The sequence below is a fragment of the Garra rufa genome, chromosome 14 (assembly GCF_049309525.1).
Source record: "Garra rufa chromosome 14, GarRuf1.0, whole genome shotgun sequence".
Taxonomy (NCBI): domain Eukaryota; kingdom Metazoa; phylum Chordata; class Actinopteri; order Cypriniformes; family Cyprinidae; genus Garra; species Garra rufa.
This window is the reverse complement of record NC_133374.1, coordinates 15,318,000-15,334,514: the sequence shown is the minus strand read 5'-3', so window position 1 is coordinate 15,334,514 and position 16,515 is coordinate 15,318,000. Positions and strand designations below refer to the sequence as shown.

The 16,515-nt window shown below is 37.9% G+C and overlaps 1 protein-coding gene across 7 annotated transcripts in view; it reads right to left on the bottom strand.

The window, feature by feature from the left end:
* msi2b (musashi RNA-binding protein 2b) overlaps positions 1-16,515 on the bottom strand; it is a 299,604-nt gene that overhangs the window by 74,451 nt on the left and 208,638 nt on the right. For all 7 annotated transcript variants that reach the window (XM_073817253.1, XM_073817254.1, XM_073817257.1 and 4 more), the window contains exon 8: positions 9,416-9,498. In XM_073817253.1, coding sequence (XP_073673354.1) covers positions 9,416-9,498 — 83 coding nt within the window. The remainder of the gene's footprint in view (positions 1-9,415; positions 9,499-16,515) is intronic.

Sequence of the window (16,515 nt, the reverse complement as noted above, 5' to 3'; positions counted from 1 at the left end):
TGTGTGTGTGTGTCTGTGGTCTCACGTCAAATATAGCATATTTAAATGTTATCCCAGCTCTCTCAGTGAACTCCTGTTACATCACAGCGCGAGAGGTCACGTCGTTTGCTGCATCTTGTTTGTACAGTTTCCAGAGATAAAACAGACATGAGAGGAAAGGGGGAGAGAGAGAGAAAAAAAGAAAACAACCCCCTGCTCTTTTGCCCAGAGGCACCAGAACTCTCGGCTTAACACTGAGGCATAATTCATCGCAACTTGAATTAAATTACATCGGAGACTTGGGGCTCCCGTACATTATTGATACACTTACAGCTATTCCATCTGACACAGAAATCTATATTCGCCAACAAAAAAGAAAGCCTGTCAGAGGCTATTTATGCCTCCCAAACTGAATGTCTGTTTCAACAGCGTGTTACAGTGAGAACTCTGGTAAGCACATACAGATAAAAATAAAAAGACTCAGCAACTTCACATTTAATCACGGCTTTGCTCTGGTGTAATTTAAAGGGTGAAATGCAGCCTTACACACAGGCTCATCCTGCATTTTTCTCACACTATTTTACCTTCTTACTTGCATCATAATGTGATCAACTGAATCAAGATCAATTAAATGTGACTCTGGACCACAAAACCAGTCTTAAGTAGCATGAGAAAATTTGTAGCAATAGCCAAAAATACATTGTATGGGTCAAAATTATAGATTTTTCTTTTATGCAAAAAAATCATTAGGATATTAAATAAAGATCATGCTCCATGAAGATATTTCCTACTGTAAATATATCAAAACGTAATTTTTAATTAGTAATATGCATTGCTAAGATCTTAGTTTGGACAACTTTAAAGGTGATTTTTTTTTAATATTTAGATTTTTTGCACCCTCAGATTCCAGATTTTTAAATATTGTCCTATCTTAACTAACCATACATCAATAAAAACCTTATTTATTCAGGTTTCAGATGATACATAATTCTCAGTAAAAAAAAAAAAAAAAATAGTCACAAATAGTTAAAAGACAGGAGGTAAAAAAAAGCTTCTGTATATTTGATGATATATCAACACAGTAAAACCTGTCAGTTATTCATTATTAAAGTCAACAAAGCAGCATTTCTGTGGAACCTCTGACCCTCTGCTTTCTTATTCTCTTTATCTCTATATATTTTATACATATGCTCCCGCACACACTCTCGCACCCTTTTTCCACTGGTTTTGTCCGCCTTTCTATTTAAGCCGCGAATGTGCTGAATCTCCTCCTTTCTTTGTTGTGACATTTCCAGATCTCGGAGAGCTCTCCGGAAACAGCCTGCTCCATTACAACCGGCTGAATTACTGTAATCTTTTCAAATATCACAATCCCCTTCCATTAGCCCAACCTACTCTTAAGATACTGTGGCAGGAGTGTGTAAATACATCTACAGTCACTGCACACAAAGCGACAATAACATCTATTAGATAAAAAGGGCTAAACAGATCTGGGTGACTAGAGAGTGGGACAAATAAACAGACACACTTTGAAACGTGCTTAGCTGCTATTTACAAAAAGAGAGAAAAAAGGTAATGAGTCCTGTGAAAGGTTTCCACACCTGCTTTGGTTAGTTGAGTTCATTTACTGTTTAACAAACATATTTCCCCATAATATTTGTGTTTTGCAAAACATTTTATGTAAAGATCTCTGTGCTGTACAAAGAATTCTGAAATTACTTTCTTTTGTGGAATAAAAAATAAGATATTTTGAAGAACTGTTTTTGTTTACACAATGAAACACACACGTTTTTTTTTTAATCAAATGTAAATACACTACCAGTCAAAAGTTTATGAACAGTAAGATTTTTAATGTTTTTTTAAAGAAGTCTCTTCTGTTCACCAAGCCAGCATTTATTTGATTCAAACTACAGCAAAACAGTAAATATTAGAAATATTTTTACTATTTAAAATAACTGTTTTATATTTGAATATATTTCAAAGCTGAATTTTTAGCATGATTACTCCAGTCACATGATCCTTCAGAAATCATTCTAATATTCTGATTTGCTGCTCAAAAAACATTATTGTTATTATGACTATGTTGAAAACAGCTAAGCAGAAAAACAGCATTTAGCTGAAATAGAAACATTTTGTAACATTATAATTGTCTTTATCACTTTTGATCAACTTAAAGCATCCTTGGAAAATAAAAGTATTAATTTCTATAATTAAAATTACATTTTCAAATATATTCAATATATATATATATATATATATATATATATATATATATATATATATATATATATACGTATATATATATATATATATATATATACGTATATACGTATATATATATATATATATATATACGTATATATATATATATATATATATATATATATATATATATATATATATACATATATATATATATAATAAACAGACTTGGTGAGCAGAAGAGAATTCTTTAAAAAAATATTAAAAATCTTACTGTTCAAAAACTTTTGACTGGTAGTGTATATGTCCCAGGTGTATTTTTACACTATATGAAAAAAAACAACAACAATTCTATTTTATATTTTTACATTAACAATGTAATCATTCTATTTTTAAAGCCAAGTATGAATCTCATCAATCTAGTGTTTTTAAGCATTTTACATTTATTCCAAAATAAAAAAAACTTAAGGCAGTAACAATTTGTATACATGTTAGTGTAGTTATGTTCAGCTATTCTGTTTAATAGTTAACGTTTAACTATGTTTGAGCTTTAGGGGGTCTGTTAAAACTCAATGGGCTCAGGGGAGGCGAGAGAGACAAGAGGTGTCACTATTGAACAATGTTTCTTTAGAAAAAACGATTTATACACTTTTTAATGTTATATTATAACTCAATATTTTAAGAAGACACTGCCTCCTCAGAGGAATTGTCCCTATTATAGATGACCTGCATTCTAAATATTGTTATTTACTGGCTATTTTCATTTTAGTATTTGCTGCTGAAGCCAGAAATATTTCAGCTAAGCTAAAAATGATGTGTGCTTTGAACCACATACATTTTTTTAAAATACATTTTCTAGCAAGTCCGAATTCAAATATTTAAACAGACTGAGATTTGGTGCGTGGCTGCTAAATGAAGCAGGCATGAAAGCACACTAACTCTGCACTGTCACCGCTGTTTGCACCACATCTTAAAGATAGCTTCAGAGAGCCGCAAGCCTTCAGGCCAAAAAAAAAAAGGGTGGGAAAATAGGAGTCATTTTCTCCCATCCTGAACTGACACTTTTTCCCTCTTCTCTCCTCACAGCGGTAGATTATCTTCCAATGATAGCGCAGGCCGGGGCCTCGGCGCGGCAAGGCAGACACTAAATTGGCCTGCCGACACACTCGGCACTTATCATACATGCTAATGGCCCGGCTCGCTGTGGGCAGGCGGCAATCCTGGCGGGGCGGCCGGGGCACACATAGAGAGGATGGGCGGGAACGGTAACAGAAATGAGAGCGACAACCTCCACACTGCCCGCAGGAGGCAAGGGCACTGCCAGGGAGGACATGAGCACAGAATTCACATGATTCTGCCGCAGGCACGCATGGGTATGGTGCGGCATTGCTCTTTACGCGTTAAGGGTGAAGAGGGTATTGACTGAGTACTTGATCGCTTAATAACAAGCGGCTAAAGGGAAGGATGTGTTCCTGAATATGATGTGACGAGAGATGACTTATGCAGTCCATACTCTTCCAAGGTTGAAGAGGTGATGATTCCCAGAGGGAGAGAGGCAGGCAGTGATAGAGAATCAAAAAGAGAGCGGGAGACAACATGTGCAGTCATATGTCCATGAGAAGTCCCAGAGAGAGGGTTTACATTGGGTCAGGATACAGTCACTTCTTCCATGGTGTCAAACAGCCACCAGACTATAAATAACACTTCCTGGGCCGGGACCTAAAATTAGCCTGCTATTGAACGCTCCCTCACTCAGCTGCAGGTCACAGTGGTCCAACATCCCACTAGTCGATTAGCGAGACTGGCTACTTGTTTATTTTTAGTTTTAAGAGCTTTAAATGGGACTGCTTTAATTAGCATATTATACGTTAACTGTTAGCATTCTGCACAGTAAAGGTCATTCACACTATGCAGTGCACTTAAGAGACCCTTTACCATAAGGGTAAATTGTTTTCATCTGAAAGCTGAATAAATATTCTTTCCATTGATGTATAGATAGGATAGGACAATATTTGGATGAGATAAAACTATTTTAAAAAAATCGAGAATCTGAGGGTGCAAAAATTTTTTTTTGAGAAAATTGCCTTTAAAAGTGGTCTAAATTAAGTTCTTAGCAGTGCCTATTATTATTATAAAATTAAGTTTTGATACATTTATGGTAGAAAATTTACAAAACATCTCCATGGAACATGATCTTTATTTAATATCCTAAAGATTTTTGGCATAAAAGAAAAATCTGTTCAAAGGTTTGGGATTAGTTTAAAAAAAAAGTCAACAATGCTGCAAAATGTTATTACAATATAAAATATTGGTTTCTTTTTTAATACACATTAAAATATTGTTTTTTGTTTATATACTTATTTTCTAACAATATAAGTGTTTGCTATCACTTTTTTTTATCAATTTAACACATACTTGCTGAATAAAATAATAATTTCTTTAAAAAAATACTTTAAGTTTTTTTGTTTTTTTGAAGATTCCAAACTTTTGAAGAGTAGTGTATTTTGTTAGAAAACATCTGTATTTTAAATAAACGCTGTTCTTTTTAACTTTTTATTCATCAACAGGTTCCAAAAAAATATTAAGCAACACAACTGCTTCCAGCACTGATAATAAATCAGTATATTAGAATGATTTCTGAAGGATCATGTGACACTAAATACTGGAGTAATGATACTGGAAAATTCAGCTTTGATCACAGAAATAAATTAGATTAAACTGAAGAACGTTATTTTATATCGTAATAATATTTCACAATATTACATTTTCTGTACACTTCTGTATTTTTGCTCAAATAAATGCAGCCTTGATGAGCATTAGAAACTCTAAAAAATCTTACTGATCCCAAACTTTTGACCGACAGTATATAGAAATAAATCCCTTTTGCTAACCAAGGCTACATTTATATGATTTAAAAATAAATGCAGCTAAAAATAGAGTTATTTTAACGTCCTCTGATCTGATTGGCTGAGAGGAGTGCGATAGTGTAGTGATATTGGAACTCCAACTGCTTCACCGTTTGTATCACTCCGCTTGTGGTATTTCTCACAGCGAGTGTCATTGCGGACACCAAAATCCACTATAATTTTATAAATAATACTGTTTTTGTATCACAGAATGTAGTTTAAAGAGTTTTTTGGTGAGAATGTACTTGTTGCTTGTTAATAAACATAACATATATTTAAAAATTAGCTTCAACGTTTTCAGAGATGTGAGCTCCAAGGCGTCAGCAGCCATTTAGCCCTCATGAACCCACCGAGAGCAGCCTCACCTCAGCCAGATCTTCTGGAATTTGCTGCTGGCTCTGATGTCTCTACAGAGGTTAAACATGAGATATAATTCATTTTGGGTAAATCTAATGAGCAGTCTTTGGTCTCAATCTATTATTTGTTCCAGAGCAAATAGTTTTGGCTGAGGGCAAAGTCGCATCACATATTTTATGTAAATCAGCTGTACAGTATCTATATATATGCAATTTAACAATTGTGATGTTTGAAGTTGAAATGGTGCTACATAACAGGAATGACCCAAAAGCCCTTCTAACTACGATAAGAACTCCAGTCATGAAACTTTCCTTTCAGCTCCGGTGCCTGTTCTGAAGGCATTTTCCAATGGACAAACGGCAGGGACAGTGTTGAAGTCATCCTGGTGATTTATAGCTGTCCAGGTGATTTCAACCACTTATCCAACACAGTCGGCTCACGTTCACACAGTATTCCTCATGATAGACAGCACCGGGGGAGATAAAAGTCTCTGGAATGCCTGATAAAATAGAGAATGTTTGGAATGGGACTTCAGAAAAAAGCTCCCACACAGACGTAACAGGATATTATGACTCTGAACGCGCTGTTCGAAAGGGATGGAAAATAGTCAAAACAACCATTAGGGTCTGTCTATTAATAGTGATTCCCATCCGTATCTGCTCAATCTGAAACTAGTGGTGCTGTGCTTTTGTTAATTGTTTTCATTGATAAAATAATCAAGAGATAATATGTGTTCAGCTCCCTAAATGATTTACTTCTGAAGTGGAATTACATTTCAAATGAACCTCTAAAGAGTTCACTTCAAGGTAATCTCGATCCATCCCAACCCTCTTCGTGTGGGATCTAACCTGCCTGATGGATGCGGCGTTCCTGTCTCCAAGCCTGTGGATCAAGGAAATGTCTTCTGAATGTTTAATGTCTGGCTGCATTTCCAAGCCAGATATCAAATGAGCTGATCAGGAAGCCAGGGGTCTGTAGAGACCTCCACCGGTCCAGCTTTCCAGATCCTGGAACCATTTAGGGTCATTTATGGATATCCAGGGCCCTGGCAGCTCGAGAGTGGCCTTACTGGGTCAACGGAGCCTCTCTATAAACAGCTACTGAGCCTGGCTCGCTCTCTGCTCCACAGCCTGGGGTCGAAGGTCACAGATGGTGCCTCTGAAGATGGCGGCTCACCAAGCAGGCAGCCGACGTACAAAGCTGGCATTTCCACAAGCAGAGGGAGATCATTACGGCCGCTGTACAAAATATTCATGATAATAACAATATTACCATGGTCGAATTAGCAAGTCAAATATGCACACAGGCCTGCTAGCAGACGAGGCTTCAGAGACCACTTTGATCTTGTTGGCAAAAGCAACTTGATGATGGCAATTGAAATCAGTGAGAAGAGCAAAAGAGAGCAAAAGGAAGGACGGGTTTCCGCCCAACACGCCTTGACCTTTTTCTTGTTTTTTAAGCCTTTCGTTCCCAGCACATCATCTGAGAAATGATCTGAACTGAGAGACCATGACAAAGCTGTCATTTTAAGTAAATGTTTTCCCTTCGCCACATTTATCTTTTTTCTTAAACCTTCGTGACTGCTATTAGCTATGCAAGTAATTCTCCAATGGCCCAATTTAAGCCAGTGGATCAACAGCGAGGTTCCCACTATGAGACGCTGGGGGAAACGTGTTAAAAAAAGAAAAGAAATTCAGGCTTCTCTGGACGCTCACTGAATAATGAGAACATTTGATGCAATATCATAGAAAAATCAATGAAGAGAAAGGATAGGCTGGTCTCACTGTGTTGTCATGTTTAGAATGGAATACTGGGATACACTGTCATCAGCAGGGTTGGAAAAGCTACTTGTAAACTAGTAGTAGTTCAAAATGTAGACAAGCGATTTTGAAATAGAATAAATGAAATAATTCAAATAAGGTCACATCTATAAAAATCAGCACCTACCATAAGCTATAGAAGTCCACCACTGAATAAAAAAATAAAGGTAATTGCTACTTTTTATCTCACAATGCAGACTTTTTTTTTCTCAAAACTGTGAGATATAAACTCACACTTGCAAGTAATAAAGTCAGAATTGCAGGATATAAACTTGCTATTCTGAGAAATGAAGACAGAATTGTGAGATACTGACTTTTTTCTTCAGAACTGCGGGATCTAAACTCTCAAATCTAAAATGGCAAGAAATTAAGTCAGAATTGTATTGTGTCTCAGCAATTATGACTTTTTTTCTCAGAATTGTGCATTCACATATAAACTCGCAATTGTGACTTATAAAGTCTACTTCTGACGGGGAAAAAGACTGATATTTTCTCAGAATTGCGAGTTTATACCACATAATTCTGACTTACAAGTACAAGTGAAAGTGAAACTGAACAGAAAGTGAAAGTCACAGTTCAAGAATTATAAGATATAAACTTGCAAATCTAAGAAAAAGAGTCACAATTGCGAGAAATAAAGTTGGAATTGCAAGAAATAAATGTGCAAAGTTTATATCTCACAATTCTGACTTTATAACCCGCAATTGCAAATTATATCTTGCAATTCAAAGAAAAAAAAGTCAGAATTAAACATTTAGATCCCACAATTTTAACTTTATATCACACAATTCTGGCTTTATAACTCGCAATTGCGAGTTATATCTTGCAATTCTAAGAAAAAAAGTCAGAATTAAACATTTAGATCCCACAAATTTGACTTTATATTTTACAATTCTGGCTTTATAATTCACAATTGTGCGTTTATATCTCACAATATCTTTCAGAGAAAAAGTCAGAATTGCGAGTTCACATAATTCTGAGAAAAAAATCAGAACTGAGAGACAAAAAGTTGCAATTACCTTTATTTTTATTTCATCAAACAAAACAAGGGATTCTTATGAGTCTGCTCTTTAAATGAATGGTTCGGAAAGACAAGTTACTGGTTTGAATTTGTCTAAATCATTCTTGCATAATTTTTCAGCATTAAAGAAAGATATTTTTTTTGTTTATTATAAGCAAAGGGAACATATAACTGAAATGTACCCACATGAAACAGAATAAAAAATGTATTATAAATATATATTAAAAAAGGAAAGAAAGATCCAAATGAACACATTCAGAATAATCAGTCTAATAGCTTGTTACCAGAAAAGTTTTGAAACTGCTTTGGTAACAACTAAGCTACTGTCATGATAATGAAACTATGTACTTAAGTTTGGCTAGTTAACTCCCCAACGCTGATCATCAACGCCACAAATCAGTACTGAGCTCGATCTCATGGAGAACTCCTGGAGGCTCATAGTTCTCAGTGATTTGTAAGTATAAGTAACTGAACTTAACTGACAGCGCTGACCTTCATTAAAAATCCTACTAACTGGCTGTCATGTAGAATGACACCGGGGTTGTCCTCATTCCGTGATTCGTCGCGAGCACTGCGAGTTGCATCTGTGGCTCGCCTGCAGAAGACTCAAGGTCAGGAACCGTGTCCCTCTGCTGTCTTTCATTCTTGAAAGCTTGGCAAGACACAGAGAAATCTAATACGAACCGTAGCGGCAAACATAAAATCACAGGACAGGGCATCAGGTGCCAACATGCAAGAGGCACCCAGGCTTTGATTTTTAAATCTTCTTTCAATCTTTTGCACCACACACTTTTAACAAGCCCCCAGAATGACTGCCAGATCCTTTCCCAGTCTTCCCTGGATGAGGGAATTGCAACGGGGGGAAAAGAGACAGGCCTTTACTCCCAGCCTGGCAGACAGGGATCCAAGACACAATTTCATGGTTTGTGGCCAGTGCACACCAGTGACTCCTCATCCCCTTGAAAGCAGGCTGGTTCGGGGATAGGGATGACACCCCCCGCCCACGCGCACACGCACCCCTGTCACCCTCACTGTACGCTGCCCATTATAAGCACCCATTCTGCTTCCAGCATCAAATATTAATCCCAGCCCCCGAATTGAAAAATTGCAAAGAGGTGAAACCAACTCACCATTTTATTATTGATTTCGTGAAAATGAATCTCGCAGACCTTTTCCACCACATCCTCGTTCTCGAAAGTTACAAAGCCGAATCCTGTGAAGAGGGAGAGAGAAAACAGGGGAAGAAAGGAAGAGGGAGGGAAAAACAGCTCATGATTGAAGTGAACCAACACAGAAGCAGTTAAATGAACAGGAAAAAAGCAACAAATATCTGTTGATTGCTATTATCGTATGGAGAAGGCATAAATGAGCCATTGAGTCGTGCAGCAATCTTCGTTTTATCTGGTCCTAATGCCATGCAAATTATGTATCTAGTACAGAGCAGGAACTCTTTTGCTGTTAAAATGATGAAGTCCTGGGCACTATTAAAATAGCTTTGAGTCTGCTCCTCAGAGATGGAGGAAGCTCAAAGCTGTTTTAATGGGATTTGTAGAGCCAGCCAGCATCTGAATTCCATTACCAAATATTTGATGTTTCTTTGCGAGTTTTTCAATACGTGACACACTATTTTTCCTCATTCCTAAGTGCCTCTACTGAGGATCCATTTTCACCTCACAGAGCACAACAGAGCCACACCATCCATGAGGAACGGGGAACATCCAGTGATTAAAAAAAAAATGCTCAAACCCCTCGAGACCAAGTCTCAAACTAGATCTGGATGTTCGCAAACAGAATACTGATCATTTGTCACACACAATCACACATGCACATATACACATGACCAGGGGGCAAGAAATATCTGAAACACAAAGGGACACATTATAAATCCTAATCAGCTTCACTCATGAATGTTAAACCAAGTGACAAACACCCAGTAGATGCACACTATTTTCAAGAAAAGTTTAAGTTTATTGAAATGTCATGTGGTGTGAACATGAAGTACAAAAAAAAAAATTCTTACAACTTGAATACATTCGGGTGTATACAGTTGAGGTCAAAAATTAACATACACCTTGCAGAATCTGCAAAATGCTAATTATTTGACTAAAAAAAGAGTGATCATACAAAATGCATGTTATTTTTTCATTTAGTACTGACCTAAATACATTTTTTAAATGTTTAAATATAGTCCACAAGAGAAAGTAATAGTTGAATTTATAAAAATGACCCTGTTCAAAAGTTTACATACACCTAATTCTTAATACTGTGTTCTTACCTGAATGATCCGTAGTAGTGATGCTCCGATTGATCGGCCACCGATCATGATCGGCCGATATTGGCTTAAAGGAGAACACCGGTGTGATATTGACCTAAAGTGTATTGAATCATGATACCGAGTGTGAACGTACCTTGCATATCTCATCTCGGTTTGTGTCCAGCTGTCCGAAATCTGGGGTCAGTTAGCCGATGCTCACAACAGGTTGTCAGTGAGAGTCAACAGGGCATCGGAATAGCCATGTAAATAAATCACTGTTTTACGCCATTTACGAGGCACAAAGTAGCTCCACACTTCATTGGTAGACTTCCAAGGGCCCTGACATTTAAAACGAGACATTGAGAACTCAGAAAAAGCACCGGTAGTTTATTTACAAGAAGATTTATACAGACAGTACCTGGAAAAGAAAATCCGGTCGCCGCCATCCTGAACTTAGTCACGATAAGTCGAGTGTCGTGCACCAAGGAATTCATCAGGTTATCAACGTATCAGGTTGTAGTTTCCTTCGTGCTCGACACTCGACTTATCGTGACTACATTTAAGATGGCGGCGACCGGTCTGTTCCTGGTGGAAAATGTCTGTATAAATCTACTTGTAAATAAACTACCGGTGCTTTTTCTGAGTTCTCAATGTCTCGTTTTAAATGTCAGGGCCCTTGGAAGTCTACCAATGAAGTGTGGAGCTACTTTGTGCCTCGTGAATGGCGTAAAACAGTGATTTATTTACATGGCTATTCCGATGCCCTGTTGACTCTCATTGACAAGCTGTTGTGAGCATCGGCTAACTGACCCCAGATTTCGGACAGCAGGACACAAACCGAGATGAGATATACAAGGTATGTTCACACTCGGTATCATGATTCAATACACTTTAGGTCAATATCACACCGGAGTTCTCCTTTAAAATAGCTTGATCGGCGAGCCCCAAAAGCGCCGATCAAAAAAGCCGATCACTTGACGTAAATTACTCGCGCAACTTTTTCACACGTGCATGCACGGCGCACAGGTAAACAACAGCAGAGCGGAGCTTACCAGTGGCAACATGAGTACTAAATTCCTTATTCATTTTGTAAGGGTAGTCTTGTTATTGGGCATGTGACTAAGTTGTGCGTGTACAGAGTGCTGACTGTAGTTTTGGCGGAGAAGTTTAAGTTTACTTTCGGTTTCATTCTCTGCTATCTTCAGTGAGTGGTAAATGTGCGTGCTTGAATGTAAATGAATGTATCTTTCTATATCCGTCATATTGCAATAATGTTACCGCTGTATGTCTGATTGTTGTCATCAGTTCATGTTGTAGTTCAGTTCATATAGAATGAGGAGGTGTCCGTGTAATTCACGTGCGTATGTTTAGCGCCATTTTATTGCATCATAATTTTAATGAACGCATATAGATGTTACTGAGGTGAATGTTTATGTTTCCTATATACAGACGGATTCTGATATATCGTATTTAATTCAGCCTAAACCACATTTTACTACCTTTATCCTAATGACTGTGCAATGCTGGATAATATAATCCTTACACCATCTTAAAAAGCAGCTACAAATAACAAGCAAAGAACATTTACATTATCAAACAACTTCATCACTAACTAGTGTAGCCTAGTCTAGTGCGAGGTGCACTTTAAAAAACACTCCCGTTATAATCAGTTTATCTAAAAAACACTCCCGTTATAATCAGTTTATCTATCTACTGTATGATGAATAAATCTTACCCATGCGTCACGTTAAGGCGACGTGGCCACTCTATGCGTGTGTTTATACCACGGCAAGTTTCTGAGGCATCCTAGAACCGACTCTCTGCACTGCATCGCTTAGGCGCCTTTTTGACGGATAATAATAATAATCGTCTTGCTATTGTCAAAGGCATCAGCAACTGGCGATATCTCTAACTGTCGTCGATACACAATACTATCGTCTACAACCCTAACTTGGTGGTTCTTCAAGATCTTGACTGTAGCCTATTTCTACAGTTTTTTTGAATATAGTTAATTAAGAGTTAGTTTCATTTCTACAAATGGTGCAAACTCTGCTAGATTGTAGATAAAAGATTCCCATTCCCCTGCCATTCTGTGACCGGCAGTAATCGGCGATCGGCAGATCATGATCTTGGTGATCGGTAATGTAGCTGTGTTTTTTTTTGTTTGTTTGTTTAGTGACAGTTGTTCATGAGTCCCTTGTTTGCCCTGAACAGTTAAACTGCCCGCTATTCTTCAGAAAAATCCTTCAGGTCCCACAAATTCTTTGGTTTTTCAACATTTTCTCATATGCGACTCTTACAAAAGGTTCATGCTTCAAATAGAATAGTTCTGTAATAGTTGCATATGAGTCCCTTAGTTGTCCTCAGTGTGAAAAAAAGGATCTCAAAATCATCGTCATTGTCAAAGTCATTGTTGAAAAGGGTTCAAATACACAAAAATGCTGAAAAAACAAATAATTTGTGGGACATGAAGGATTTTTCTGCAGAAAAGCGGGCAGTTTAACTGTTCAGGACAAACAACGGACTCAACTATCTCTAAAGAAACAAACAAACAAACAAAAAAAAACATAGCTGTGGATCACTCAGGAAACAACACAGTATTAAGAATCAAGTGCATGGAAACTTTTGAACGGGTCATTTTTATAAATTCAACTATAATTTTCTCTTGTGGACTATATGTAAATGTATTTTATGTGAAATATCTTATTCAGGTCAGTACTAAATAAAAAATAACATACTCAACTGTATATAAGCAATTTTACTACCACGAATAACAATCATAATTTTCCTAAATAAATAAATAAATGTGCAGTTTAGTTAAAATGTTTTTAAAATAACAAAAATACTAATATATTAAATGGATTTTTAATACAGAAATTAAAACATGCTTATCATAGCAGGCATACATCACATTAAAAAAGAAGACGTGTACGCAAGTAACTTTATGTATTAAATACATTATTTATCTATTTTTGAATAGTGTTAATAGATATGACAACATTTGCAACCAACTGGCAGAGACTTACTTTCTTCTTCGCACCATGGCCAAACATTATTACTATTCTCCCATAATTAAAGCAAACTTTAAAATTTCTAAAAGTGGCCTCTGCATGTAACCACACTCGCACTTAGCGTGCTGCGGTTTACAAGCCTTTGAGTAATAGAAACAAAAAGAGCAAAAATAGCACACTTGCCCTGCTGCTTTTAGACAAGGCTTTCGGCTTTTAAGAAAGTGAGAGATAAGTCCTGGGGTCAGCAGGTCAAAGAGGTTGACAGCAAGCCCAAAACAGGAAGCCATGGAGCCCCTCTCAACACCAGCCGCGATAAGAGCAGATGAAGAGGCGGGAGGGATGATAAGAGGGCATGGGATAAACAAGCGGTGGCCTCTGGTCCAGTGCCGTGTGACCTCTCAGTGATTATATGTACAGTTTGTTTTGTTTGGGGAAGAAAACACTGGCTGAATTATCTGCTCCCTGACTCCATGACACAGTAGAATCCACTCCTCGCCCTGCTGGGGTAAACACAGAGGTGGATGGCGTGCTGTTAAGAGTCGACAGAACGCCGTAGCTCTGCTGACTGATGGGGTATTAGCTACGCTGCAACCGCATGAGGGCTTTGTATTGGGGCATGAGGTAATTAAGGGCAATTATTGTATGTACAGGCTGTAGGGCTGATCCATGGTCATTGCCACACTGTCATCTTCTCCAGAGTTGGATGACGGCCAGCACCCCCTCATCGACCCTTCAGCTGGCCTCGAGGGTTGACATCATTGACAGGAAGTGAGTTATAGGAGCAGCCGCCCCATGGGAGGATGCTGGAACAGGATTCACAGCCAATTACCTAGTGACCTCTTCGCTTCACAATGGCTTCCTGTACAAGCCTATTAGAGCTTCCTGTGACTGATCAGACCTGATGATTCGCTGAGGCTGGACCAGGTCCTCCCATTGCTCCACTCACTGACTACTCTGCTCCACCTTTCCTAGTGCAGATCTGGGGGTGAATGAATATAGCTGGGTGTACTGTAGAAGTCACTTTTTTTCTTTTTACTTCATTTGATAGATGACCTAGTCGGCTCAAAGCCATATTCATATCATTAAATACTGCCAAGTAGGCCTACAGTGTCAGCTATAAGAAAAGATTTGAATGGTGCACTGTTTGTGCACCAGATAGAGATTTTAAGAGCCATATTTTCACACTGAGGACAACTGAGAGACTCATATGCAATTGTTACACAAGGTTCAAACGCTCACTGATGCTCCAGAAGGAATAACCATGCATTAAGAACTGGGGTGAAAACTTTTGGAATTTGAAGATCTGGGTAAATTTAACTTATTTTGTCTTCTGGAAAACATGTAACTATCTTCTGTAGCCTCTGAAGGGCAGTAAATCAATGGAAAAAAAATATGATATTTAGGCAAAATAAGAAAAATGTACACATCTCCATTCTGTCAAAAAGTTTTCACCCCCAGCTCTTAATGCATGTTTTTCCTTCTGGAGCATCAGTGAGCATTTAAACCTTGCGTAGTTGCATATGAGTCCCTCAGTTGTCCTTAGTGTGAAAATATGGATTTCAAAATCATACAGTCAGTGTTGGAAAGGGTTCAAATACACAAAAATGCTGGAAAACCAAAGAGTTTGTGGGACCTGAAGGACTTTTCTGAAGAACAGCAGGCAGTTTAATTGTTCAGGACAAACAAGGGACTCATGAACTATCACTAAACAAACCAAAACAAAAAACAGCTGTGGATCATTCAGGTAAGAACACAGTGTTAAGAATCAAGGGGATGTAAACTTTTGAACAGGGTTCAAGGAACATTTTTATAAACTCAACTATTATTTTCTCTTGTGGACTGTATGTAAACATCTTTTATGTGAAATATCTTATTCAGGTCAGTACTAAATAAACAATAACATGCATTTTGCATGATCCCTCTTATTTTAGTAAAATAATTAACATTATGCAGATTCTGAAAGGTGGGTGTAAACTTTTGACTCAAATACCTTTCAAATTAATTCAGCTGAAAAAGTCATGAGTCAAAACAGAGTCTATTCATAGATGGTGAATTCTGCACAAGCGTGATTAGTCACGGGGCTTGATTATTGCTGCCTGGTGTCCTCTGTTCATCTACAGTACCTTTGTTCTTTGTTTAAAAAGGGCCCAGCAGGATTCACATAAAGCTGTTTTGTACAGTCAGGGCAACAATAACTGCATGCAAACAATGAGTCTGAAATGAAACATTTAAAAAGGTGGCATTTGCGATGCTTTTCTACACGGCCAGGCGCTGCATGCTAAGCGCAGACTAACTCTTTAAAGAGCGGCCCCGCACATGGAGGAAACATCCCTGGTGAATTCAGCCCAGAGACATTTACATGTGTCTGCAGGCCCCAGGCTGATGGGGCTGCCTTTGAAATCATGAGAGGCAGTTAGTTTTCCATCTCGGGCCTCTGCGCCCTTATCAGCCGCACAGCGACCAGTTCTGACAACCAACAAATCAGCTGTCAGGAGCAATTTCTCAGCAGCCGGGAGGGAGCTGGCACGCATTGGGTGGTTTGGGGAGCCCGACGGCTGCAGAGGGGAAGGGGGAGGTGGTTACAGTACCTGCACCCCAGCAGGAAGCACCTGGAACTGACATTTCCCCACCAATTGACAAATCTACTATCAATCCCAAAATTCTCACTGCTCAAAAGTGCATGAATGAAGATAGGAGAGACTAGAGTTCAATTTAACACAACTTGGACACAGAAAAAAAAACATCATTTCACATCTAAGTTACAAAGTGGTTAATATTAAAGCGATAGTTCACCCAAAAATTAAAATCCTGACATCATTTATTTACCCTCAAGTTGTTTTAACCCTGTATACGTTTTGAACACAAGAGAAGATATTTTGAGGGGGGGAAAAAGAAGAAAGAAAGAAAGACTTCCATAGTATTTTTTTTTTCATACTATGGAAGTCAACGGGGACCACCAACTGTT